We start from the raw sequence: 27694 nt of genomic DNA on the forward strand, positions 1-27694 counted from the left end.
TCAGCGTGTTCGGTCAGCGGGTTAGCAGCCCTCTTTAATAAAAAAAACTGAGTTAATGGATAAACGACGAACTGAACGGGTGTCTCGCGACGTCCGCCCCGAGCAGATGCAACGAACTAAAGCGAACGAAAAAAACTGCCGGCACGGTAACTCAGCGTGTCTGGTCAGAGGGCTAGCTGCAAAAAAACTGAGTTAGTGGATCAACAACGAAATGAAATGGGTGTGTTTCGACGTCCGCCCGAAGCAGATACAACGAACGATAACGAACAAAATGAGATATGCCGGCCGGAGTGGCCGAGCGGTTCTAGGCGCTTCAGTCTGGAACCGCGCGACCGCTGCGGTCGCAGGTTCGAATCCAGCCTTGGGCATGGATGTGTGTGATGTCCTTAGGTTAGTTAGGTTTAAGTAGTTCTAATAAGTTCTAGGGGAATGGTGAAGTCAGATGTTAAGTCCCATAGTGCTCAGAGCCATTTGAACCATTTTTAAATTAGCCGGCACGGTAGCTCAGCGTGTTCGGTCAGAGGGTTAGGTGCCTTCTGTAATAAAAAAAACTGAGTTAATAGATCAACAACGAACTTAAAATGGTGTCTTACGACGTCCGCCCCAATCAGATGCAATGAAAAAAAAAAAAAAAAAAAAAAAAAAAAAAACTGGTAGAGCACTTGCCCGCGAAAGGCAAAGGTCCCGAGTTCGTGTCTCGGTCCGGTACACAGTTTTAATCTGCCAGGAAGTTTCAGCTACGGGTTTATTTATCGATTGTCATTTTTTATGTCTGAGTTTACATTTCGCCATTAGGAGATAGTGAGTGGAGCTCTACGGACGATAGGTTCAAATGGTTCAAATGGCTCTGAGCACTATGCGACTTAACTTCTGAGGTCATCAGTCGCCTAGAACTTAGAACTAATTAAACCTAACTAACCTAAGGACATTACACACATCCATGCCCGAGGCAGGATTCGAACCTGCGACCGTAGCGGTCGCTCGGTTCCGGACTGTAGCGCCCAGAACCGCACGGCCACTTCGGCCGGCACGGACGATAGGAAAGGGTAGCATTCATCTCACGCTAGGTGAGGAGAACCATAGTGACGTAACGCTACGTCATCGAGACGTAAATAAACCTCAGTCGACTTCATGAGTACGTATGTCGATCTTTGCAGTTGTACCACAAGGGTTGCATGGTAACGTGAAAGCTAAATGCAAATACATGTGTAGAAACGAAGTTACAGCAGTTGTGTGGTATGTTCAGCCCAGTTGAATTAGTTGTGGAGCTGGAACCCCAACAATTTTGGATGGTATTGTGTCGTTCTTGAACATAATGAATGTCTGAACGATGGAACCATAACGGAAGTAAAAAAAGAAACGCTTGCAGTCATTTTTTAAATCCGATGAATCGTCCATAAATCATGTAGACAGAAACGTGAAATAATTAATTATTAAGCTGTAATCCAATGAATGTGGGATGTTATTGTGTGTTTCATGAACACGGGTATCTGCACGAACGGCATAACGACAACAAAAGTCAAAAAAAGCGAGTAGTCACTTTTTTAAAAAAAATCCGATTAATTGTGCATAAATCATGTGGAGAGAAACGTGAAATAGGGAGAAATTAAAGTGTTTCGTATTTTTATTAAAGTCAATGGCTTGTGCATAATTCTTCTGGGCAGAAACGTTAAACCGAGAAATTAATGTGGTTCCAAAGATAATTCCGAATGTTCCTGGAATTTTAATTTTGTCTTCATGTTGCAGATCAGCTCGGAAATAAATTATTGCTGATGATTATAATGTATAATAACACATGTCATTATTTTCTTTATACGTTGTATACTGTGAAAAAACATTGCTATTTCATCTATAATTGTTACATTTTAATATTTAAGCACTATCAACTATAAAAAAGTACGTTTCCTAGTAGGTGCCAAATGATGTTGAACATTGACTGTCACAATGGGTGAGCTACTTGACAAAATAACCCCAACAGGCCACAGTTTTTAGCAGCACTAAGTGACGTTTCATATGCAGTGGTGGCTTACTGTGTTTGTTTATTCTCTCAATAGACATGGTATAAATTTTGGGGGTGTTTGGCATGATTACTATAGCTATTTCCATATCGCCTAAGAGTCATACAAAAAGTAGCTGAAAATGGCAACATCACTCACTGCTTTCAGTTGCTTAAAATGCTGGTAAATGTGACTTGCATGTCATTGTTTTTTCACAGTACTCAACGCATGAAGAAAAATAATATGTGTTATAACAGGTCAGTACACTATAATCATAAGCAATAATTTATTTCTGAAGAGCAAAAGTTTCTGTGCTGATCTACAGCATGAAGGCAAAATTAAAATTCCGGCAACATTCGGAATTATCTTTGGAACCACATTAATTTCTCAGTTTAATGTTTCTGCGCAGAATAATTATGTACAATCCATTGGCTTTTATAAAAATACGAAACAGTTTAATTTCGCTCTATTTCACGTTTCTATCCACATGATTTATGCACAATTAATCGAATTTTTTTAATGACTAGTCGCTATTTTTTACTTTCGTTATTGTTAAGGTTCCTTCGTTCAGACATTCATTACATCAAGAAACAATAACATCCAAAATTGTTGAGATTACAGCTTAATAACTAATTTAACTGGGCTGAACATATCACAACAACTGCTGTAACTTCATTTCTACACATGTACTCACATTTAGCTTTCTCGTTACCGTGCAACCTCTGTGGTACACTTCCAAAGATCGATACACGTACTCATGAAGTCGATTTTGGTTTATTTACGTCTCGATGACGTGGCGTACGTCACTATGACGTAGCGTTCTCCTCACCTAGCGTGAGATGAATGCTACCCGATAGAAAGTGGAATGCCAAGTGGAGCAATCGGAACATTTCCGACATATCCTTCTGTTTGAGTTCAATACGGTGGTGACAGCAGCCAGAATCATTTGGGAAACATTTGTACCACGTGTGGGGATAATGCCAACGGACCGCGCACGTCAAGAAAATGATTTTCTCGGAACGAAAATGATCGTATTGACATTAGCGACGCTCCACATTCAGAAAGACCTTCGAGGTTTGATGAAAATTGTTTAAACACATTAATCCACAATGATCCACGTCAGAGTACTCGAGAACTGGATAATGTGATCTAGATCTACGTCTATATTGATACTCTGCAAGTCATATTTAAGTGCCTGGAAGAGGGTTCATCGAACCACCTTCACAATTCTCTATTATTCCAGTCTCGTATAGACCGCGGAAAGAACGAACACCTATATCGTTCCGTAGGAGCTCTGATTTCCCTTATGTTCCCATGGTGATCGTTTATCCCTATGTAGGTCGGCGTCAGCAAAATATTTTCGCATTCGGAGGAGAAAGTTGGTGATTGGAATTTCGTGAGAAGATTCCGTCGCAAAGAAAAACGCCTTTCTTTTAATGATTTCCAGCCCAAATCCTGTATCATTTCTGTGACACTCTCTCGCATATTTCGCGATGATAAAAAACGTGCTGCCTTTCTTCGAACTTTTTCGATGTACTCCGTCAGTCCTACCTGGTAAGGATCCCACACCGCGCAGCAGTATTCTAAAAGAGGACGGACAAGCGTAGTGTAGGCAGTCTCCTTAGTAGATCTGTTACATTTTCTAAGTGTCCTGCCAATAAAACGCAGCCTTTGGATAGCCTTCCCCACAACATTTTCTATGTGTTCTTTCCAATTTAAGTTGTTCGTAATTGTAATACCTAGGTATTTAGTTGAAGGTGTGGCTTTTAGATTAGACTGATTTATCGTGTAACCGAAGTTTAAAGAGTTCCTTTTAGCACTCATGTGGATGACCTCACACTTTTCGTCATTTAGGGTCAACTGCCACTTTTCGCACCATTCAGATATTTTTTCTAAATCGTTTTGCAGTTTGTTTTGATCTTCTGATGACTTTATTAGTCGATAAACGACAACGTCATTTGCAAACAACCGAAGACTGGTGCTCAGATTGTCTCCCAAATCGTTTATATAGATAAGGAACAGCAAAGGGCCTATAACACTACCTTGGGGAACGCCAGAAATCACTTCTGTTTTACTCGATGACTTTCCGTCAATTACTACGAACTGTGACCTCTCTGACAGGAAATCACAAATCCAGTCACATAACTGAGACGATATTCCATAAGCACACAATTTCAATACGAGGCACTTGTGTGGTACACTGTCAAAAGCCTTCCGGAAATTTTGTACTGGCATACGTTTTAGCTGGAGGCCACGGTTTTCGACTTATTCAAGAAAAACGTACGAAAGTGAGCTACGAATACACCTCCACCCCGACACCCATCTCTCACCAGTCAGGATTTCTAGTATGTTGTTCGTGGTACTCCTTCCTACCACAGTACAAAAATTTCCGACTACACGAACTATTTCCGATATTCGAACTTTTTTGGTCCCAGTTGATTGGGCCAGCCGACCGACCGTCATGTCTTTCTTCATCGGATAAACTGACCCAGGAGTGAGTTGAGGGGGAGGGGATAGGGTTGAGTATGGGTGGTATTCGGAGGAGAGTGTTAGTGATAGGGATTTTGTGAGAAGATTCCTCCCCAACGGAAAACGCCTTTGTTTTAATTATGTCCATCCCAAATCCTGTATAATTTCAATGACACTCTCTCCTCTACTTCGCGATAAAACAAAACATGCTTCAGTTCTTTGAAATTTTTCGATGTACTCCGTCAATCCTAACTGATAAGGATCCCACATCAGGCAGCAGTATTCTAAAAGAGGACGGGCAAGCGTACTGTAGGCAGTCTCCTTAGTAGTCATCAGTGTTCTGCAGGTTTTCACATGGTAGTTCTCCAGGCTGTCCGTTCTTCTGCCATCCTCTTCAGGTCTGCACAGTTTCCTCTTCCTTTTGTGTCGTCTATCATCTTGTATCTCCTTCTTCCTCTCAATCTTCTCTCACAAACCAATCCTTCCAAAGCATCCGCTAGCAAGCACTCCCTTCTCAATGAATGTCCCAACCAGTTCTTTTTCCTTTCTCTTACAACCTTTAGCAGACATTTTCTCTCACCAACCCTTTTCAGTGTTCTTTCATTGCTCACTCTTTCCTTCCAGCTTATTCTCTCCATTCTCCTCCTCATCCACATCTCAAATGCTTCTAACCTTTTTTCACCCTCTCGTTTCAGCGTCCATGTTTCTTCCCCATATAGTGCCACGCTCCAGACAAAACATTTGCCAAACCTTTTCCTTAGACCTGTATCTAATTTGCCACATAAGAGTCTCCTCTTTCTATTGAATGCCTCCTTCACTATGGCAATTCGAGTTTTCATCTCCTGGTGACATCTCAAGTCTTTAGTTATTGTACTTCCAAGATATTTAAACGCACTTACTTGGCTAATGGTTAATTGTCCTACTTTAATATTGTACAGTCTGTGTCTTGTACTGTACTTTGTTTTTGCTGTGTTTATTTGCATCCCATATTCCACAGGAGCTTCATTCAGATCTTTCAGCATGTTATTCACTGTCCGCTCACTTTTTGCCACTAATACCATGTCATCAGCAAATCTTATACATTCTATTCTCTTTCCACCAATACATATTCCTCTTTTCCAATCTAAGTCTTTCGCAATAAGGATCTGTTACATTTTCTAAGTGTCCTGCCAATAAAACGCTGTCTTTGGTTAGCCTTCCCCGCAACATTTTCTATGTGTTCCTTCCAATTTAAGTTGTTCGTAAGTTAAATTCCTAGGTAATTAGTTGAATTCTGCGGCCTTTAGGTTTGACTGGTTTATCGTGTAACCGAAGTTTAACAGATTCCTTTTAGCACTCATTTTTCGTTATTCAGGGCCAATTGCCAATTTTCGCACCATACAGGTATCTTTTCTGAATCATTTTGCAATTTGTTTTAATCTTGTGATGACTTTAATAGTCGATAAACGACAGCGTCATCTTCAAACAAACTAGGTACAGAAAGCTGGCTTAAGCCAGAGATAAATTCTGCCGAAATTTTTACAAAGGTACAGACGGTGTTTAGAAAGGATAGATTGCATGCAACCGGTGGTGGAGTGTTCATCGCTGTTAGTAGTAGTTTATCCTGTAGTGAAGTAGAAGTGGATAGTTCCTGTGAATTATTATGGGTGGAGGTTACACTAAACAACCGAACTAGGTTAATAATTGGCTCCTTTTACCGACCTCCCGACTCAGCAGCATTAGTGGCAGAACAACTGAGAGAAAATTTGGAATACATTTCACATAAATTTTCTCAGCATGTTATAGTCTTAGGTGGAGATTTCAATTTACCAGATATAGACTGGGACACTCAGATGTTTAGGACGGGTGGTAGGGACAGAGCATCGAGTGACATTATACTGAGTGCACTATCCGAAAATTACCTCGAGCAATTAAACAGAGAACCGACTCGTGGAGATAACATATTGGACCTACTGATAACAAACAGACCCGAACTTTTCGAATCTGTATGTACAGAGCAGGGAATCAGTGATCATAAGGCCGTTGCAGCATCCCTGAATATGGAAGTTAATAGGAATATAAAAAAAGGGAGGAAGGTTTATCTGTTTAGCAAGAGTAATAGAAGGCAGATTTCAGACTACCTAACAGATCAAAACGAAAATTTCTGTTCCGACACTGACAATGTTGAGTGTTTATGGAAAAAGTTCAAGGCAATCGTAAAATGCGTTTTAGACAGGTACGTGCCGAGTAAAACTGTGAGGGACGGGAAAAACCCACTGTGGTACAACAACAAAGTTAGGAAACTACTGCGAAAGCAAAGAGAGCTCCACTCCAAGTTTAAACGCAGCCAAAACCTCTCAGACAAACAGAAGCTAAACGATGTCAAAGTTAGCGTAAGGAGGGCTATGCGTGAAGCGTTCATTGAATTCGAAAGTAAAATTCTATGTACCGACTTGACAGAAAATCCTAGGAAGTTCTGGTCTTACGTTAAATCAGTAAGTGGCTCGAAACAGCATATCCAGACACTACGGGATGATGATGGCATTGAAACAGAGGATGACTCGCGTAAAGCTGAAATACTAAACACCTTTTTCCAAAGCTGTTTCACAGAGGAAGACCGCACTGCAGTTCCTTCTCTAAATCCTCGCACAAACGAAAAAATGGCTGACATCGAAATAAGTGTCCAAGGAATAGAAAAGCAACTGGAATCACTCAATAGAGGAAAGTCCACTGGACCTGACGGGATACCAATTCGATTCTACACAGAGTACGCGAAAGAACTAGCCCCCCTTCTAACAGCCGTGTACCGCAAGTCTCTAGAGGAACGGAGGGTTCCAAATGATTGGAAAAGAGCACAGATAGTCCCAGTCTTCAAGAAGGGTCGTCGAGCAGATGCGCAAAACTATAGACCTATATCTCTTACGTCGATCTCTTGTAGAATTTTAGAACATGTTTTTTGCTCGCGTATCATGTCATTTCTGGAAACCCAGAATCTACTATGTAGGAATCAACATGGATTCCGGAAACAGCGATCGTGTGAGACCCAACTCGCCTTATTTGTTCATGAGACCCAGAAAATATTAGATACAGGCTCCCAGGTAGATGCTATTTTTCTTGACTTCCGGAAGGCGTTCGATACAGTTCCGCACTGTCGCCTGATAAACAAAGTAAGAGCCTACGGAATATCAGACCAGCTGTGTGGCTGGATTGAAGAGTTTTTAGCAAACAGAACACAGCATGTTGTTATCAATGGAGAGACGTCTACAGACGTTAAAGTAACCTCTGGCGTGCCACAGGGGAGTGTTATGGGACCATTGCTTTTCACAATATATATAAATGACTTAGTAGATAGTGTCGGAAGTTCCATGCGGCTTTTCGCGGATGATGCTGTAGTATACAGAGAAGTTGCTGCATTAGAAAATTGTAGCGAAATACAGGAAGATCTGCAGCGGATAGGCACTTGGTGCAGAGAGTGGCAACTGACCCTTAACATAGACAAATGTAATGTATTGCGAATACATAGAAAGAAGGATCCTTTATTGTATGATTATATGATAGCGGAACAAACACTGGTAGCAGTTACTTCTGTAAAATATCTGGGAGTATGCGTACGGAACGATTTGAAGTGGAATGATCATATAAAACTAATTGTTGGTAAGGCGGGTACCAGGTTGAGATTCATTGGGAGAGTGCTTAGAAAATGTAGTCCATCAACAAAGGAGGTGGCTTACAAAACACTCGTTCGACCTATACTTGAGTATTGCTCATCAGTGTGGGATCCGTACCAGGTCGGGTTGACGGAGGAGATAGAGAAGATCCAAAGAAGAGCGGCGCGTTTCGTCACTGGGTTATTTGGTAACCGTGATAGCGTTACGGAGATGTTTAATAAACTCAAGTGGCAGACTCTGCAAGAGAGGCGCTCTGCATCGCGGTGTAGCTTGCTCGCCAGGTTTCGAGAGGGTGCGTTTCTGGATGAGGTATCGAATATATTGCTTCCCCCTACTTATACTTCCCGAGGAGATCACGAATGTAAAATTAGAGAGATTAGAGCGCGCACGGAGGCTTTCAGACAGTCGTTCTTCCCGCGAACCATACGCGACTGGAACAGGAAAGGGAGGTAATGACAGTGGCACGTAAAGCGCCCTCCGCCACACACCGTTGGGTGGCTTGCGGAGTATCAATGTAGATGTAGATGTAGAAGACGGCTGCTCAGATTGTCTCCCAAATTGTTTATATAGATAAGGAACAGCAAAGGGCCTATAACACTACCTTGGGGAACGCCAGAAATCACTTCTGTTTTACTCGTTGACTTTCCGTCAATTACTACGAACTGTGACCTCTCTCACAGGAAATCACAAATCCAGTCACATAACTGAGACGATCTTCCGTAAGCACACATTTTCACTACAAGCCGCTTGTGTGGTACAGTGCCGAAAGCCTCCCGGAAATCCAGAAATACGGCATCGATTTGAAGTCCCTTGTCAATAGCACTCAACACTTCGTGTGAGTAAAAAACTAGAACGATGTTTTCTAAATCCGTGTTGACTGTGCGTCAGTAGACTTTTTTCTTCGAGGTAATTAATAATGTTTGAACACAATGTATGTTCCAAAACCCTGCTGCAGGTCGATGTTAATGATATTGGCCTGTAATTTAGTGGATTACTTCTGCCACCTTTCTTGATATTGGTGTGACCTGTCCAACTTTCCAGTCTTTGGGTACCGATCTTTCGTCGAGCGAACGGTTGTATATGATTGTTAAGTATGGAGCTATTGCGTCAGCATATTCTGAAAGGAATGTAATTGGTATACAGTCTGGAGCAGAAGACTTGCGTTTATTAAATGATTTAAGTTGCTTCACTACTCCGAGGATATCTACTTCCGCGTTACTCACGTTGGCAGCTGTGATAGTTCCACCATTGTGTGACATTTTCGTGCAGTGGATAAGGTTCAAAATCGGATGTAAGGGTACCGCATGCTCTAAGCCATAATCTCAAATATCAGCGGGTGAGCGTATCTGCAACTCTGCTTGTTCGTCATCAACTGGCTCGTGAACAACACCAACCATTCCAACCGTTACTGGTGATGGGAACTGGTGTCGTTATCATAACACAAGTAAAAGACACAGGAATGGTCGAGCCCAATCAAAGCAGCGACTACCCGCGCAAACACCTGCGCGCATCCACAAAAACAAAATATTAGGCATATCTACACCTACATCTACATCCATACTCCGCAAGCCACCTGACGGTGTGTGGCGGAGGGTACCTTGAGTACCTCTGTCGGTTCTCCCTTCTATTCCAGTCTCGTATTGTTCGTGGAAAGAAGGATTGTCGGCATGTTTCTGTGTGGGCTCTAATCTCTCTGATTTTATCCTCATGGTGTCTTCGCGAGACATATGTAGGGGGAAGCAATATACTGCTTGACTCTTCGGTGAAGGTATGTTCTCGAAACTTCAACAAAAGCACGTACCGAGCTACTGAGCGTCTCTCCTGCAGAGTCTTCCACTGGGGTTTATCCATCATCTCCGTAACGCTTTCGCGATTACTAAATGATCCTGTAACGAAGCGCGCTGCTCCCCGTTGGATCTTCTCTATCTCTTCTATCAACACTATATGGTACGGATCCCACACTGCTGAGCAGTATTCAAGCAGTGGGCGAACAAGCGTACTGTAACCTACTTCCTTTGTTTTCGGATTGCATTTCCTTAGCATTCTTCCAATGAATCTGTCTGGCATCTGCTTTACCAACGATTAACTTTATATGATCACTCTATTTTAAATCACTCCTAATGCGTACTCCCAGATAATTTATGGAATTAACTGCTTCCAGTTGCTGACCTGCTATATTGTAGCTAAATGATAAGGGATCTATCTTTCTATGTATTCGCAGCACATTACACTTGTCTACATTGAGATTCAATTGCCATTCCCTGCACCATGCGTCAATTCGCTGCCGATCCTCCTGCATTTCAGTACAATTTTCCATTGTTACAACCTCTCAATATACCACAGCATCATCCGAAAAAAGCCTCAGTGAACTTCCGATGTCATCCACAATGTCATTTATGTATATTGTGAATAGCAACGGTCCTACGACACTCCCCGCGGCACACCTGAAATCACTCTTACTTCGGAAGACTTCTCTCCATTGAGAATGACATGCTGCGTTCTGTTATCTAGGAACTCTTCAATCCAATCACTCAATTGGTCTGATAGTCCATATGCTCTTACTTTGTTCTTTAAACGACTGTGGGGAACTGTATCGAACGCCTTGCGGAAGTCAAGAAACACGGCATCTACCTGGGAACCCGTGTCTATGGCCCTCTGAGTCTCGTGGACGAATAGCGCGAGCTGGGTTTCACACGACCGTCTTTTTCGAAACCCATGCTGATTCCTACAGAGTAGATTTCTAGTCCTCAGAAAAGCCATTATACTCGAACATAATACGTGTTCCAAAATTCTACAACTGATCGACGTTAGATATATAGGTCTATAGTTCTGCACATCTGTTCGACTTTCGTTCTTGAAAACGGGGATGACCTGTGCCCTTCGGAACGCTACGCTCTTCTAGAGGCCTACGGTACACCGCTGCAATAGCGGCGCTGTGGTGTGCTACGAATTGCTTCTTCGATGTTTAACCATCACTGCGGACATTTATTGACTGAAACGTCTTACAGACGCAAACCAATATAACCGACCGGGAACAAAATCGACAGATGTAATTTCCGGAATACCCCAAGGAATTGTGATAGAACCGCTACTGTTTACAGTATGTTATATATTGCATGGTTATAATTAAACTTTCCCTATTTAACACGCTATAGCACGGAAACTAATTACCGTACGAGTACCAAACTTAGTAGCATTAACGTCCAGAGTATGGGGTGCATGATTTCCTTGCGTCAAAACGCCACCGTCCAGTTCCAACTACGGCCACCAATGCCGTGATCGGTCATCTCACACACCTGACCAGTGGCAGTGCACTTGCTGACGTGTCGTCATGAACTTGGACAAAAGGAGCAGGGTATTATTGGTGGAGCACTATTATCAAAACAACAGTAATGCTGCAGCTGCACTTCGACAATATCGCCGGCTGAAAGCATTACGGACGGGTCCTCTTTCTCCACTTGCTGTTCAGAGGATGATGAAAAACTTCGAATGAACTGTAGGACTGGGCGTCGCTCGGGGAAGAGGCCGACGACCGGTTGCACTAAGGTGGTTGATGAAATCGCTCCGGCCGCGGTGGTCTAGCGGTTCTAGGCGCGCAGTCCGGAACCGCGCGACTGCTACGGTCGCAGGTTCGAATCCTGCCTCGGGCATTGATGTGTGTGATGTCCTTAGGTTAGTTAGGTGTAATTAGTTCTCAGTTCTAGGCGACTGATGACCACAGAAGTTAAGTCGCATAGTGCTCAGAGCCATTTGAACCATTTTGAAATCGCTCTTGCTATGGCAGACAACGCTGCTCGAAATTCCCGATCGTCAGATAGTGCGCGTGCTGTGTCACGACAGTTGAACATCCCGTGGTCCACTGTACGGAAGGTGCTTCGAACCATTCTCAAATGATATCTGTACAAGATCCATATCGTACAGCAGCTTGCACCACAGGACGCAAACACTTGCTCGCGAGGACTGAAGATGATGAGGGCTGGCCCTGGACCATCCTATGGACGACGAAGCTAATTTTTATCTGACGGATGAGGTGAACACACAGATTGCCGAATGTGGGGATCTTCACCTCCAGTCACTGTGCTTGAACTTCCTCTGTATGATGAACGTTACACAGTATGGTGTAGCTTCGCGGTTACGTTCATCATTGGTCTTTTTTTTAAAAAAAAAAAAAAAAACAGGCTGGCGCTCAAGGACCAAAGACGTACAGTGTGACTGGCCAGCATTACTGCGAAATGCTTTGCCAGCATGTCATATCTGACCTGCAGGAGAGGGAAGCATAGAACTCAACAGTTTTCATGCAAGATGGGGCCCCACTGCACATCGCTCGTGAAGTTCACCTGCTTCTCCGAACCACGTTTGGAAACGATAGAATTATCAACCGATCGTTTGCAAATGCTTGGCCGGCACGATCACCTGACCCCACTCCTTGTGATTTCTGATTCTGAGGCTATCTGAAGGACAGGGTTTATCTGGGGAGTATTCACACATGTGCCGATCTGAAGCGCAGCGTATCAAGAGAGGTAGCCAGTATACCTACGGAAATGCTTCGTTCTGCTGTACAGAATGCAATTTTGCGATTTCAGACTCTTCTGGACACTTATGGGCGCCATTTTGACCCCCTTTTGTAACAGTAATTGTACAGGTACTTAATGCTATGATGTACCGTAGCAGCACATTAAAAGTGTCTCAACTGAATGATTCTGCATTATTTCTCTTCCCAATATCCTTGACATTAACGCTACCAAGTTAGATCCTCATAGGGTAATTAGTTTCCGTGTTATAACGTGTTAAATACGAAAAGATTAATGATAACCACACGGTGTAAATGATCTAGTACAAAGCGTCGGATGCTCTTTAAAGCTGTTCGCAGATGATGCCGTTGTCTATTACAAAGTAGCTACAACAGGAGATAGTAACGATGTGTAGAATGATCTGCAGAGAATTGATGAATGGCGCAGTCTCTGGCAGTTGACTCTGAACGTAAATGTGACATATTGCGCATACATAGGAAAAGAAATCCAGTACTGTACATCTACACTATGGATGGCAAACCGCTGGAAACAGTATCTACCGTAAAATATCCAAGAGTAACATCCAAATCGACCTTAAGTGCAATGACCACATAAAACAAATAGTGGGAAAAGTAGATGACAGACTGAGATTCATACGAAGAATCTGAAGGAAATATCACTCGTCCACAAAGTAATTGGCTTATAAGACGCTTGTTCGACCATTCTTCACAGAAGAGGCGTTGTGCGTCACGGAGAGATTTCCTATCGAAATTTCGAGAGAGTACTTTCGGGAACGAGTCCGACGACGTATCACTTCCCCCACATACGTCTCGCGTAGTGATCACGAGGAGAAAACGAGAAATTAGAGCCAATACAGAGGCTTACCGACAATCATTCTCCCCAAGCGCTATTCGCGAGTGGAACAGGGTTGGAGGGCTCAGTTAGTGATACAAAAGTACCCTTCACCACACACCATTAAATGGTTCGCGGAGTATGATGTACATGTAAATGAGAAACTGCGTGAAGTGATGCTATTCCGCGATCATGCCTGCCCGCATTCTGCTAGACTCATAAAAAACGCTACACGGGAGATGAGTTGGAAGTCGTTCCGCACCCATCTTATTCTGATATTGCGCCCTCAGATTTTCACCTTTTCCGCTCTCTGTAGAAAAACCTTCAAGAAAATTCCTGTCCGGATGAAAATGTGCGCCGAACATGGCTCGAAGAGTTCTTCGCATCAAAACCACGTGATTTCTACAGTCGCGGAGTTAAAAAGTTACCTCAGCGTTGGTAGACTGATGTAAATAGTGAAGGAGAATATATTATTGATGGCTAAAGTCTCTGTTATATGTACCTATTATTTTTATTACACTTACGAGAAAACGCTACGAATTTATCCAACAAACCAATATATTACTAATGGGCTAAAATAATCACCCAGTTGCAGTTGCAGGTTGCCTATCTAACGGCTCCCAGGGGCAACATAAAGTTCGTTCTCAGTATTTCACACAGCTATTGTTATGCTGTCATAATCTACACATTAAGAGATATAATCTTATGTTAAAGGCCTAACACAATATGTCAAGTATTAAATTTAGAAATTATGTAAATGTCTTGAAGCAGCCTAACTCACGGCGCGCAAATCACCCAGACTATATTCAAAAAGATTCTATACCTAAGAATAAACAGTCATTCACCACTGGTCCAAAGTTCTCACGTATACTGCGTGAAATAATTAGTCTTATTATTAGGTGTTAACATGTAACAAAAGGGTGTCTCATGCCGAACTGAAGAGTTGTGTCGACCGAAAAATGCCACAGCGAAATACTCAATGAAATGTCGCGCTGTACCAGATACTTGCGAGAAGGACCGAGCATCTCCGAGACAGGCTGGAACTTGGACTGCCCACGGCCCGCACACCCTGCATGCGTGAAGTTTGGCAGTGGCCGACCGTGCTGTATGGCCAATTGAGTTGTGATGCGTCCACACTGCACCAGCCTGCACGATTAATGGCATCCTCCCAAATCGTCATGTCAGGAGCAGCGGCTGTGACACGACATCCCGAATATGGCCGATCGTAGAGCTCAGTTTCTGCACTTCCTGACACTTTAACACTCTGTAACCATCACCCAACAGAAGGGCTATCAACTGTATCGTTACCACACAATGCACGCAATCTTTTCTGAATGTTCATTTTGGTTTCTTTTTGCACCACTTATGTCTGCAGCTCATCCATTTGCGGCCCGTGTCCTCCCTAGAATGACTCCCCATTCGTCTCTGCTCTGACTTTATAGCGTCTCTCAAACCTTTCGGGTCAAATTGAAACAGGTGATAGTGGGCCCATTCCGAATTATATTGAGACAGGGAACCAATGGTCGGAACTGTATATCCGTTGCACACTGAAGAGCCAAAGACACTGGTATACCTGCCTAATATCGTGTTGGGCCAACGCAAGCACGCAGAAGTGCCGCAACACAACGTGGCATGGACTCAACTAATGTCTGAAGTAGTGCTGGAGGGAACTGACACCATGAATCCTGCAGAGCTGTCCATAAATCCGTAAGAATACGAGGAGGTGGAGATCTCTTCTGAACAACACTTTGCAAGGCGTCCCAGATATGCTCCATAATGTTCATGTATGAGGAGTTTGGTACTCAGCGAAAGTGTTTAAACTCAGAAGTGTGTTCCTGGAGCCACTCCGAAGCAATTCTGGACGTGTGGGGTGTCGCATTGTCCTGCTTGAATTTCCCAAGTCCGTCGGAACTCACAATGGGCATGAATGGATGCAGGTGATCAGACAGGATGCTTACATACATGTCACACGTCAGAGACGTATCTAGAAGTATCAGGGGTCCCATATATCACTCCTATTGCACACGTCCCACAACATTACAGAGCCTCCAACAGCTTGAACAGTCCCCTGCTGACATGCAGGGTCCGTGGATTCATGAGGTTGTCTCCATACATGTATGCGTCCATCCACTCGGTACAATTTGGAACGAGAATCGTCCGACCAGGCAATACGTTTCCAGTTGTCAACAGTCCAATGTTGGTGATGACAAGCCGGGCGAGCAGTAAAGCTTTGCTTCATGCAGTTATAAAGTGTTCACGGGTGGGCCTTCAGCTCCGAAAGCCCATACCGATGATGTTTCATTGAATGGTTCACACGCTGACACTTGTTCATGGCCCAGCATTGAGATCTGCAGCAATTTGCGGAAGGGTTGCACTTCTTTCACGTTGAACGACTATCTTCAGTTGTTATCGATCCTGTTCTTGCAGGATCTTTTTCTGGCCGCAGTAATGTCCGAGAGTTGATATTGTACTGGATTCCTGATACTCACGGTACACTCGTGAAACAGTCATACGAGAAAGTCCCCACTACTTCGTTATCTCAGAGATGCTGTGTCCCATCGCTTGAGCGCCGACTATAACACCACGTTCAAACTCATTAAATCTTGTAGTAGCTGTAACCGATGCAACAACTGCACCAGACACTTGTTGTCTTATATAGGCATTGCCGAGCACAGCTCCATATTCTGCCTGTTTACATATCTCTGTATTTGAATATGCATGCCTACACCAGTTTCTTCAGCGCTTCAGTGACATATACAGCATACACCACATAACAATAACATAGCTCAAAGTAATTATGCAAAATGATGACCACCAGTCTTAGTGCATGCTTGAACACAGTGCATGAAGTTCTGCTGCATTCTCTCAAAGATTTCTGGTGTCTGCTGTATCAAGAGACAGGCAGCTTGAACCTTGCAAGCAGGTCTTCATCTGTTTATATGGAGGTTTCATACACCAACATCTTAACATAACTCCAGAGAAAAAAAGTCCAGAGTTGTGAGATACGATGATTGTGCTGGCCATGAGACAGAACCTCCTTTTCCAATCCAACGATGAGGGTACATGTCACTCATGCACTAGCAGACGTTAACATCAAATTAGACTGCTGCACAATTGTGTTGAAACCACATTCTTTTGCAGACAACAAGGTGTACAGTCTCCAAGAACTGTGGCAGCACATCTCACAGGAACACCAGGTAATGTGAACCAGTCCGGAAAGCAGCAAATAAGGTACTATTAGGTGATTTTGGACAATACCCTCCCTTACATTGACAGAGATTTGGGTGGTGTGGAGTTTGTCCTCACTCCAGAATGCTCGCACGCATTCTTTATTACAGGGGTATGATACCCATTCCACCAATATTCTACACACTGTATCCTTTGAAGTGCAAATTACATGAGCAAGTTGACGAGTGTTCATTGTTGGGTAGTTGGTCATATGATGCAGTACCATCTCCTCAAAGCCTGGTGCTCAGGCATGTCTTTTGTGGGGACATTGGCTGGCTCTCTGTGATGTGAATGATCTCATTCTCATAATACAGTATCCATGAAGATAAACTTCTCAAAATTAGGATGGTGCCTATTGGGAAATCATTCTCTATACATTCATGCCACTTTACAGGCACTACATCCTGCCACACCACATGTCTCCAAACTCTCATGAAAAGTAATATTCCACGTTTCACTACATGTTATGTGCTGTACACAGTAACACACCTCACCATGGACACATCACAAGCTGAGACCTGAGTTTCTCCTAGTGTATACAATTTTCAAACAACTTACGGGAATTCAGCCAGGTAATATTTACAGCAACCACCCATATTTCGGTGGGTGTACACCCCGCAATTCTCAAGGCACAAACTGTAATTGACAGGCAATGTACAAGCAAATTTAAAACTGCAGCTCTTGGAGTACTTCGGGAAAGAGAACATAGATACACTGAACATTAGTACCACCAAAGGTGACCAAAGTCAGATGAATCGATGGTGAAAGACTACAGACTAGCAGGTGAGGTAACACTGACTCTGTCCCTCTGTTTTTTTGACAAGGGAGAGAGTAGGATTCAAGCAGAGTTTAAACAGAAACCTCCATCCCTGTTTACAAGGTTGCTCGCTAATTTAATCTCAACAGCTTCCTTAACACTGTCCCAATAGCTGGACGTGCATGCCAATCTCTTGGTATTGTTATATAACATAGGGTGACCAGTACCCAAAAAGGAACAGAGGAGGCTTGGAGGAATGCATATCATGTGTTGACTAGAGCTCGTCCACCCAAGAGTAAAGTAACAGCAGCAGAGAGGGCTGCTTTACGCTCTCTCAAAGTTGGTCCTGACATTGTTACTTTACCTAAGACAAGAGCAATGCCACCATTGTTTTAAACAAACAGGATTATGCACAAAAGATGCAATGTTTATTATCTGACTTGTAGGATCGATGCTGACCCCATGAAAAGTGTTGAGAGAAAGACTAACAACCTCCTGAAGAAAATTGGTTTGTCACAGGACACTATCAAGAGTCTTAACACCTGTAGTGCTGTTCCCCATAGGTTATATGCCCTTCTGAAGGTAAACAAGGAAGGGGTTCTTTTCTGTCCTATATTGAGCAATATCAGTGCTCCGACATATTGTGTAGCCAAGCATCTTACTTCTCTGTTAGCCCACACATTGGTCGGTGTGAACATCATATCAGGAACTCAGATGATTTCGTACATTCTTTGCAGGGAATGTGGTTGAAAGACTCTGATATTTTAGTAAGTTTTGATGTGGTCTCTCTCTTCGCTCATGTTACTCTGTCTGATTTGTTGTAGTTGACTGAGGTTAGGTGTGGAGTTGAATTAACTGATCTCTTTTGACATGTGGTGACATGCACTTACTTTTTATTCAATGACCAGTATTACAAGCAGACATACGGAGTTGTGATGGGTAGCCAATTGTCTCCTGTGATTGCAAATTTGTTTATGGAAAACTTCGAGGAATGTGCATTGGAGTTGGTGCCATTGAAACCCACCTGTTTCTTCAGGTATGTTGATGATACTTTTGTTGTTTGGCCTCATGGTAAGGAGAATTGGAATGCCTTTTTAGAACATCTGAATTCGATCCACCTGAACATTTGTTTTATGATGGAAGTGGAAGAGGATGGTTGCCTTCCCTTTCTTGATGTTTTGGTTAGGAGGAAGGTTGATGAATCATTGGGGCATGCAGTTTACCAGCAACTTACCCACACTGACTTGTATTTACAGGCTGATAGTTGTCACCATTGGGCTCCATGTGAAGGGGTACTTCATACCTTATTACACAGGGGGCATGTCATTTCCGACACTGAGACTTTGCCAGCTGAGCTGGCCAATCATGAAGCCACATTTCATCAGAATGGTACTCCTCTCAATCTAATGTCAATAATTTAAAAATAATGAGCCTTAACATACAATGCATTAAAAATAAAATATTAGAACTTGAGATTGCAGCCAGTGAAGCTAGTATAGATTGTATTTGCATTCAAGAACATTGGTGCATGAGTTATGAACTAGAAAATATTTGCATTTCTCCTTACAAATTAGTAAGCCATTTTTGCAGGAAGGAAACAAGACATGGTGGTGTTTGCATTTATGTAAAACCTGGAGTAAAGGTTAAAAATATGACTGTAACTGAATCCTTGAATGAAGAAAAACATTTTGAGGCTGCAGCAATACAGTTGAATATGCAAAAGAGTAAATTAATAATAATGTCAGTGTACAGATCACCATGTGGTGATCCTGAAATTTTTAGAAATAAGTTAGAGGCATTGCTCAAAATATTACATCATAAAAAATCAACAATAATTATAAGTGGAGATTTTAATGTCAACTTATTGACTGAAGGTGCATCCAAAGATCAGTTCCTGAATGTTTTACATAGCTTCAATTTGTATCCACATATAACTAACCCTACAAGAATAACAAACTCTTCAAAAAGTCTCATAGATAATATCTTCACAAATATAAATGCCACAGATATAGATGTAATAAATGTTGACCTAGGAATATCTGATCACAATGCACTTATCCTTAAATTTTCCATAGCCCCTGTGACCAAAAATAGTTCATACCAAATGTACAAAAGAACCTTCTCCACAAATAGTTGCAGTCACTTCATAAATACACTGACTAACCAATCATGGGCAGAAGTACTGTTACAAACTAGCACAAACACTGCATATAATGTTTTTTCTTCCCTGTTTATGTTGAATTTTGAAATGTGTTTTCCTAAGAAACTTGTCAAAACAAACACATTTGGGCATACACATGCTAACTCCTGGATCACAACAGGTATTAGAAATTCCTCCAGGACCATGAAAATGCTTAACTATAGACTGAAAAGTTGGACTGACCCCAAGTTTAAAGAATATGTAACAAATTACAAAAAAAATATATAGAAAAGTAATTACAAAAGCAAAATTACTAAGCAATGATAAATTAATAAGAAAATCAGGCAATAAATCAAAAACTATTTGGGAAATTGTGAAAAGGGAAACAGGTAAGGGCCTCAAGGATCAGGAAATAGTACTAAAAAATAGTGAAAATATTGAATTAAAAGATGAAACTCTGGCAAATTACATTAATAATTACTTTTTAAGTGTACCAGTGTCATTAAGTAAAAACTTTACCAAACATGAGAAATTAACAGCCCCAAAAGTAGACAGTAGTATGTTGTTAACTCCCACAAATGATAATGAAATATTAAAGGTGATAAAGAGTCTAAAATCAAAAATGTCTGCAGGTGTAGATGAAGTGCCTGTGTCAATAATAAAAAAAGTTGCCAAACAAATTATAAAGCCCCTGGTACATATTGCCAATTTGTCTTTCAGTGAAGGTGTTTTTCCTGAGAGGTTGAAAATCTCTAAGGTTAGACCTCTGTTTAAAAAAGGAGATCCATACAAGGTAGAAAATTATAGACCAATATCCCTTCTCCAATCATTTTCAAAAATTCTAGAGAAATTAATGAAAACCAGACTCATAAATTACTTAGATGCTCACAAACTTCTAAACTGCAATCAACATGGCTTTCGCTCGGGCCACAGCACGGAATCAGCTATCCATGCCTATACCAAAGAGATTGTCAGGAGTCTCGACACTAAAAAATGTGTAGTAGGAATTAACTTAGATTTATCTAAAGCTTTTGATACAGTAAACCACAAAATTCTGTTAAACAAGATGGAGGCAATAGGTGTAAGGGGAGTTGTGAAGCAGTGGTTTGAATCTTACCTTCAAGATAGAACTCAGGTAGTAGAAGTCATCGCAGAATATAAAAATCAGAAAATCAAGTGGGTCTCAGATGCAAAGAAATTGGAAATAGGTGTCCCACAGGGCAGTGTTCTTGGTCCCTTATTATTCTTGCTTTATATAAATGACATAAAAAATCCTAATATTTCTACCAAAATAATGTTGTTCGCAGATGGCACTAGCATAATTATAAGTGATGATAAAAAATCATTAACTACCACAACTGATATAGTCCTGAAATGTATTCAACATTGGTTTAATGCAAATGAGTTAACACTTAATCTAAGTAAAACAAATTATATACAGTATGGCAAAGCAACTCAAGATATGGACCTCCAGTTAAAACTAATGGATAAGAAGATAGAGAGTGTACAATGCACAAAGTTTTTGGGCATGCACATTGATCAAAACTTAAGCTGGAAAGACCATCTCAAGTACTTATCCCAAAGGCTCAATTCGGCATGTTTTGCATTGAGGATATTATCTAGAGTATGTAGCACAGACTGTACTAGACTAGTGTATTTTGCTTACTTTCAGTCCATCGTGTCTTATGGCATAGTGTTCTGGGGTAAAACTAAATCAAGCTTAACAGATATCTTCAAATTTCAGAAAAGAGCTATACGAATCATAACACATAACTCTCCAAGAACTCATTGTAGGCCCCTTTTCAAAGAACTGCAAATACTCATAATACCATCACTGTATATTTATAAAAGCATTCTGTGTACAAGAGCACATATGAAAAATCTACATACAAATGAGGGCTGCCATAATTATAATACTAGAACTTGTAAGAATTTGTATGTAGAAAGGGTAAGGACAACACAAACCCAAAAGCATGTAAGTTATTTTGGAATAAAAGTCTACAATGCTCTGCCAGTGTACATGAAGGCAATAATAGATGAAGTAAAATTTAAGACTGAGCTTAAAAATTACCTTTTAAGCAAAACTTTCTATGACGTAGATGAGTACTTTGATTGTGTGTAAATTTATTGCCAAAAATTTTAATTTATATGTCTAAATTTGTACTTTTAAAAAATGCCTTGAAAGTGATATTCCATTATTATGTCTGTAGTACTTGTACTAGTATGATAACTTTGTTGTGACAATTCCTACATCATGTAAATGATATACAGGAAGATAATAAAATGAAATGAAATGAAATGAATGAAATGAAATACATTGGTCAGATTATCAGGACTGTGGAGGACCTCTGTACTGAGCGTAAACAGCACAAACGATTACAGCAGCCAAGTAGATCTGCTATTGCTGACCATTGTTTGGCTACTGGTCTCCCTATGTTATATAACAATACCAAGATACTGGCATGCACATCCAGCTATTGGAACAGTGTTATTAAGGAAACTCTTAAGATTAAATTAGTTAGTAACCTTGCAAACAGGGATGGAGGTTTTTGTTTAAACTCTGTTTGGAATCTTGCTCTCTCCTTTGTCAAAAACTGACGGAGAGAGTCAATGTTACCTCACCTACTAGTTTGTAGTCTTTCACTATTGATACCTCTGACTTTCGTCATATTTGGTGGCACTAGTGTTCAGTGTATGTGTGTTATCTTTCCTGAATTACTCCAAGAACCAAGGTTTTAAATTTGGTTGTACATTGACTGCCCACTGCAGTTTGTGCCTTGAAAATGGCAGGGTGTACTCCCTCCGAAAAATCAGCTGTCACTGTAAATATTACCTGGCTGAATTCCCGTAACCTGTTTGAACATCACAAGCTGACTGGTGCAATGGACAACTGACACCAGAGATAGTACTAGTAGCAGTAGTAGTAGTAGTAGTAGTAGAAGTAGTACCGTAGTTAATTCATCCAGCGGCAAAGAACATAGTATAACAAAAATAAGATAAGGGTGTACAGTCTCCTACATAATACAACAGTTCATTATACCCATCAGAATACTTTTGGGCAATACAACTTTGATTACTGTAATAATATAAAAGTATGAGAAGGATCTTTTACATGAAATACATTACAAGTAAATAATTGATTTAACACTCTTGTTCGGGGTCTTTTACATCAAATACATTACAAGTAAATAATTCATTTAACACTTTTGTTCAGAAAAATTAACATTGAGGCTGTGACAAGCATTTGATGTATGGTGCTATTAATATACAGTAAATGAATGTAGTTACTTGCTGCAAGGTTACTGCAGATATTCATTTACACTATAATAGTAGTTTGTCATTAAGAATTTAAATATTGCTTCCTTGAATGTAGATAATGTTTTTATTTCTTTTTGCTGAGTTGGAAGTTTGTTGTACAAAATATTACCCTCAATGCTGTTTTGGTTTTGTATTAAAGCCTTGTTTACTCGTTTTATGTGGATGTCATTGCACATTCTTGTATTGCACAAGTGAAGATCTGAGTTGGTTTCGTAATTATGAATGTTTATTTCTATTTTAACAACACTTTTTTTATATAGAGGCATGGTAAGGATAGAATATTTAGGTATTGAAATAACTGTTTGGATGGTGTTAGCCTTTTACTGTTTGAAATTATTCTAACAGCTCGTTTTTGTAAGGTGAAGATGGTTTTCACGTTTGCCTTATTATGACCCCCAGAGGGTTAGGCCATAGGTGATAGCAGAATGGATGTAAGCAAAGTAAACAGTTCTGCTACACTCTCTACTACACACAGTACTAATTATACGTAATGCAAAACAAGCAGAGCTTAACTTGTTAGAGAGGTAGAGAATGTGGGCTTTCCAGTCCGAATTTTCATCAATTTGCACACCTAAGAATTTTGTTTATTTTCAATTTTGAGGTTCACGTCATGATGAGACTTTGTTTTCCTGTGAAGTATATAATTAGGTTTTGAAATATTTAAGGTTAGGCTGTTCTGTTCAAACTAGTTTTGTATGTATTCCAAAACCCTGGTTGCAGATGTTGGCAATACCCTATTTATGTCTGTTACAACAATATTTTTATCATCAGCTTACCACTGGTTGGGACCTTGATATCAGTAATATATATATAAGAAATAAGAGGGGTACTACGATTGGTACGGTCTGCATGTCCGATCTGAACACAATGCTTTAGTTTCTATTGTTTGCTGAGGTAATTTCTACTACCTGTTTTCTATTGTAGAGATATGACTGAAACCATTTTAATGAAACTCCTCATATACCTATAGCTTCTAGTTTGTCTAGCAAGATTCCATGATCAACAGTATCAAATGCCTTCGATAAGTCCAAGTTTATTCCTACTGTACTGTTATTTCTGTCAAGTCCTATTTCAATGTTTTCGATGAATTGGGCAATTGCTGTTTCTGTACTCATGCCTTTGCGAAAATCATGTTAGATTACAGACAAGAGATTGAATTTTTCGAAGTAATTTGTAATTACATTTTTCGTGACAGTCTCTACTATTTTTGAAAATACAGATAACAAAGCTATTGGTCTATAGTTTTCTACTTCATATATATTACCCTTTTTATACACTGGCTTTATTTTTGAAATTTTTAGTCTTTGTGGGAATGCTCCTTCTGTTAATGATATGTTTTAGATATGTGAGAGTGGTTCTGCTATGACACTAGCACATTTAATTATGACTGTACCTGGTACCTTGTCAATTACAGAGGACATTTTATTCTTCATTGTTTTTATTATCTTAAGAACGTCTAATTTATTTGTGAGACATAGCAATATTGAATTACCACTTTGCTCTCTTTGAACTGTGGTACTACTATTATTAGCAAAATTTTTACTCAGATTGAATGGATTGTTTATGAAATAGTCATTTATGTAATTTGCTAGAGTACCATTTCTGAGTAACACACCATGATCATCTTTTAATACAATGTCATATTGCTTTTTAACACTTTTGTTTCTTTCCTTTTTTACTGTATTCCAATTGCTTTCGACTTGTTTGCTGTCCCTATGATTACTTTGTCATTGAGCATTGTCCTGGCTGTTTTAATTACTTTCTTATAAATTTTCTTATATGTCTTAACATATTCTGCAAAGTGATCACCTTGGTTGTCTTTTCTCAGTTGATTGAGAAGTTTTATCTTTTGACTGGATACTCTGATAGCAGGTGTTATACACTAGCTGCTGTTTCTTGGAATGACATTAATTCTTGTCTGTTTTTCCGGAAAACACATCTCAAATATGGACATGAAAGTCTTATAAAATGCATTGAATGATTCATCAGTTGATGATTTTGAGTACACATCTTCCCAGGTTTCTTTTGCTAAGGACTGGATAAAAATACTAACCTTTTCTGGGTAGAAGTGCCTTTTATATTCCCACTTGTACTTAACCACCGCAGGTAGAGAAGAATTTATGCATGTTAGTGGTGTGTTGTGGTCTGAAAGACCTAAGTTTAGATTTTGTGCCTCAGTAACATCATTTTCGATATTTGTAAAGATATTATCTAATAGGGACGAAGATGACTCTGTTATTCTAGTGCGGTCTGTGAAGAGTGGTTTCATGTGAAAGCTGTTTAGGATACTCAAAAGCTGTCTTTTTTCTTCATTTTCAGTTAACAGGTTGATGTAAATAGTAATAAGTTCACTTCACAGTTATACAAAATGTTTAGCGGTGTGCATGCAGCACACAGTAGTATGCCAGTGTGAAACACACAATCATCACATTACGCACATGTTATGAGCTAAGTAATGTACCGTATGTCTGTTTTGTGGTCAGGGCTGTACACTGTTAATCATTCCTTGCCTGTTTCAGTGTACAACAGACACCTGGGATCTTCATGAGAGTGTGGCAGAACTGCAGGTGCCATTGCAATATATGCACTGAGACTGGCGATTGTTGGTTTGAACAATCAGTATGAGCTACATTGTTTTTATGCAGTATATGCTGCGCATGTCCATAACACAATAAATATGCATTTGCGGTCATTGGTTCTCTATCTCGACATAGTCAGTTGTGGACCCACTATCGCCTGTTTCAGTTTGACCCAAAAGGTTTGATGCACCCTGAATACTTTTCTTACTGTGTCACATGCCTACAATGTGACCAAGTGGAATTCAGTCTCGCGATAAGTCAGAATGTGCAGGCTCTGCAGTGCAGGTGTACCTTAGGTAATCTGTGTTAGCTGCCTAACCTTACTTATGTCTCAGAGAAATCTGTATGTCTAAAGGGTCAAGTGGGTAAGTGTCAGATTAAAAATCCACAGGTCCAGGATTCAATCCACAATAGGTCAGATTATTTTTTCTAATACTTATTGCATATTTTATTACTGGCAATGATAAATGACGAGTTGTACCACCAGTCCATCTGGAACTGGCAAAACAAACCAGTTCAGAAACTGGAGGAAGACAAGGCCATGCCTTGCCATGCCATGGCCCATATGGTGTAAATAGATCCCTACTAGTCATAGTGGACTTCTCACAGCTGCTTCGTGTGTCTACCATGGCCAATCATGCAACATGATTTTGCTTACATTTCTACAACAATGCCTCAGCACTGCAGCTGGTCAGATCGATTATAGCATTCAAGTAGTACTGACAGCAGCTGTTTGCACTTTGTACTTGAAAGCTGACAAGAGTGCTGCAAGTTGTCAGAGATCTTATCTTGCCACACAGCATATAGCAAAATGCTGTGGTGATCAAATCAACCTTTTTGATGACAGTTTTACTTTACCAGACAATTCTATTCTCTTACAGGAAGGTCTGTGTTGATGCCCAAGGCAATCAAATAGGCAACTACAGCATCTCGATGTCCAGTGAACTTGCTGTCAACATGGACTGCAGTAAGTCATCACTTTACATGTGCGACATCATCAGAAAATATATGCTACTGGTGCAATAACTGTTAAATTTTTGAACTAGACCATCTATTTATTTGTGCTACATAAGGTTCTTGACACCCAATGAGATTCTAGTAACACTCACTAAATGATAGTGTCAGACATTGTTACTCCATGTATGTATGAATATCCATGTGAAAGTAATCCATTACATCAAACCCATTTACTGTAGCATTTGCAACAACTACAGATTTAAATAATCTTAATTGCAATGCAATTAATACAGTTCTTATCAGTTTTAATGATTTTTATAAGATATACATTTTCTGTTATGACATAACGTATGTAGTCCCATATACACTCCTGGAAATGGAAAAAAGAACACATTGACACTGGTGTGTCAGACCCACCATACTTGCTCCGGACACTGCGAGAGGGCTGTACAAGCAATGATCACACGCACGGCACAGCGGACACACCAGGAACCGCGGTGTTGGCCGTCGAATGGCGCTAGCTGCGCAGCATTTGTGCACCGCCGCCGTCAGTGTCAGCCAGTTTGCCGTGGCATACGGAGCTGCATCGCAGTCTTTAACACTGGTAGCATGCCGTGACAGCGTGGACGTGAACCGTATGTGCAGTTGACGGACTTTGAGCGAGGGCGTATAGTGGGCATGCAGGAGGCCGGGTGGACGTACCGCCAAATTGCTCAACACGTGGGGCGTGAGGTCTCCACAGTACATCGATGTTGTCGCCAGTGGTCGGCGGAAGGTGCACGTGCCCATCGACCTGGGACCGGACCGCAGCGACGCACAGATGCACGCCAAGACCGTAGGATCCTACGCAGTGCCGTAGGGGACCGCACCTCCACTTCCCAGCAAATTAGGGACACTGTTGCTCCTGGGGTATCGGCGAGGACCATTCGCAACCGTCTCCATGAAGCTGGGCTACGGTCCCGCACACCGTTAGGCCGTCTTCCGCTCACGCCCCAAATCGTGCAGCCCGCCTCCAGTGGTGTCGCGACAGGCGTGAATGGAGGGACGAATGGAGACGTGTCGTCTTCAGCGATGAGAGTCGCTTCTGCCTTGGTGCCAATGATGGTCGTATGCGTGTTTGGCGCCGTGCAGGTGAGCGCCACAATCAGGACCACATACGACCGAGGCACACAGGGCCAACACCCGGCATCATGGTGTGGGGAGCGATCTCCTACACTGGCCGTACACCACTGGTGATCG

The 27694-nt window shown here is 41.2% G+C and overlaps 1 protein-coding gene across 1 annotated transcript in view; it reads left to right on the forward strand.

The window, feature by feature from the left end:
• The window catches only part of LOC124623058, a 240575-nt gene that overhangs the window by 166316 nt on the left and 46565 nt on the right, over positions 1-27694 (forward strand). Inside the window, exon 9 of the mRNA XM_047148851.1 lies at positions 26380-26465. Coding sequence (XP_047004807.1) covers positions 26380-26465 — 86 coding nt within the window. The remainder of the gene's footprint in view (positions 1-26379; positions 26466-27694) is intronic.

The sequence above is a fragment of the Schistocerca americana genome, chromosome 7 (genome assembly GCF_021461395.2).
Source record: "Schistocerca americana isolate TAMUIC-IGC-003095 chromosome 7, iqSchAmer2.1, whole genome shotgun sequence".
Taxonomy (NCBI): domain Eukaryota; kingdom Metazoa; phylum Arthropoda; class Insecta; order Orthoptera; family Acrididae; genus Schistocerca; species Schistocerca americana.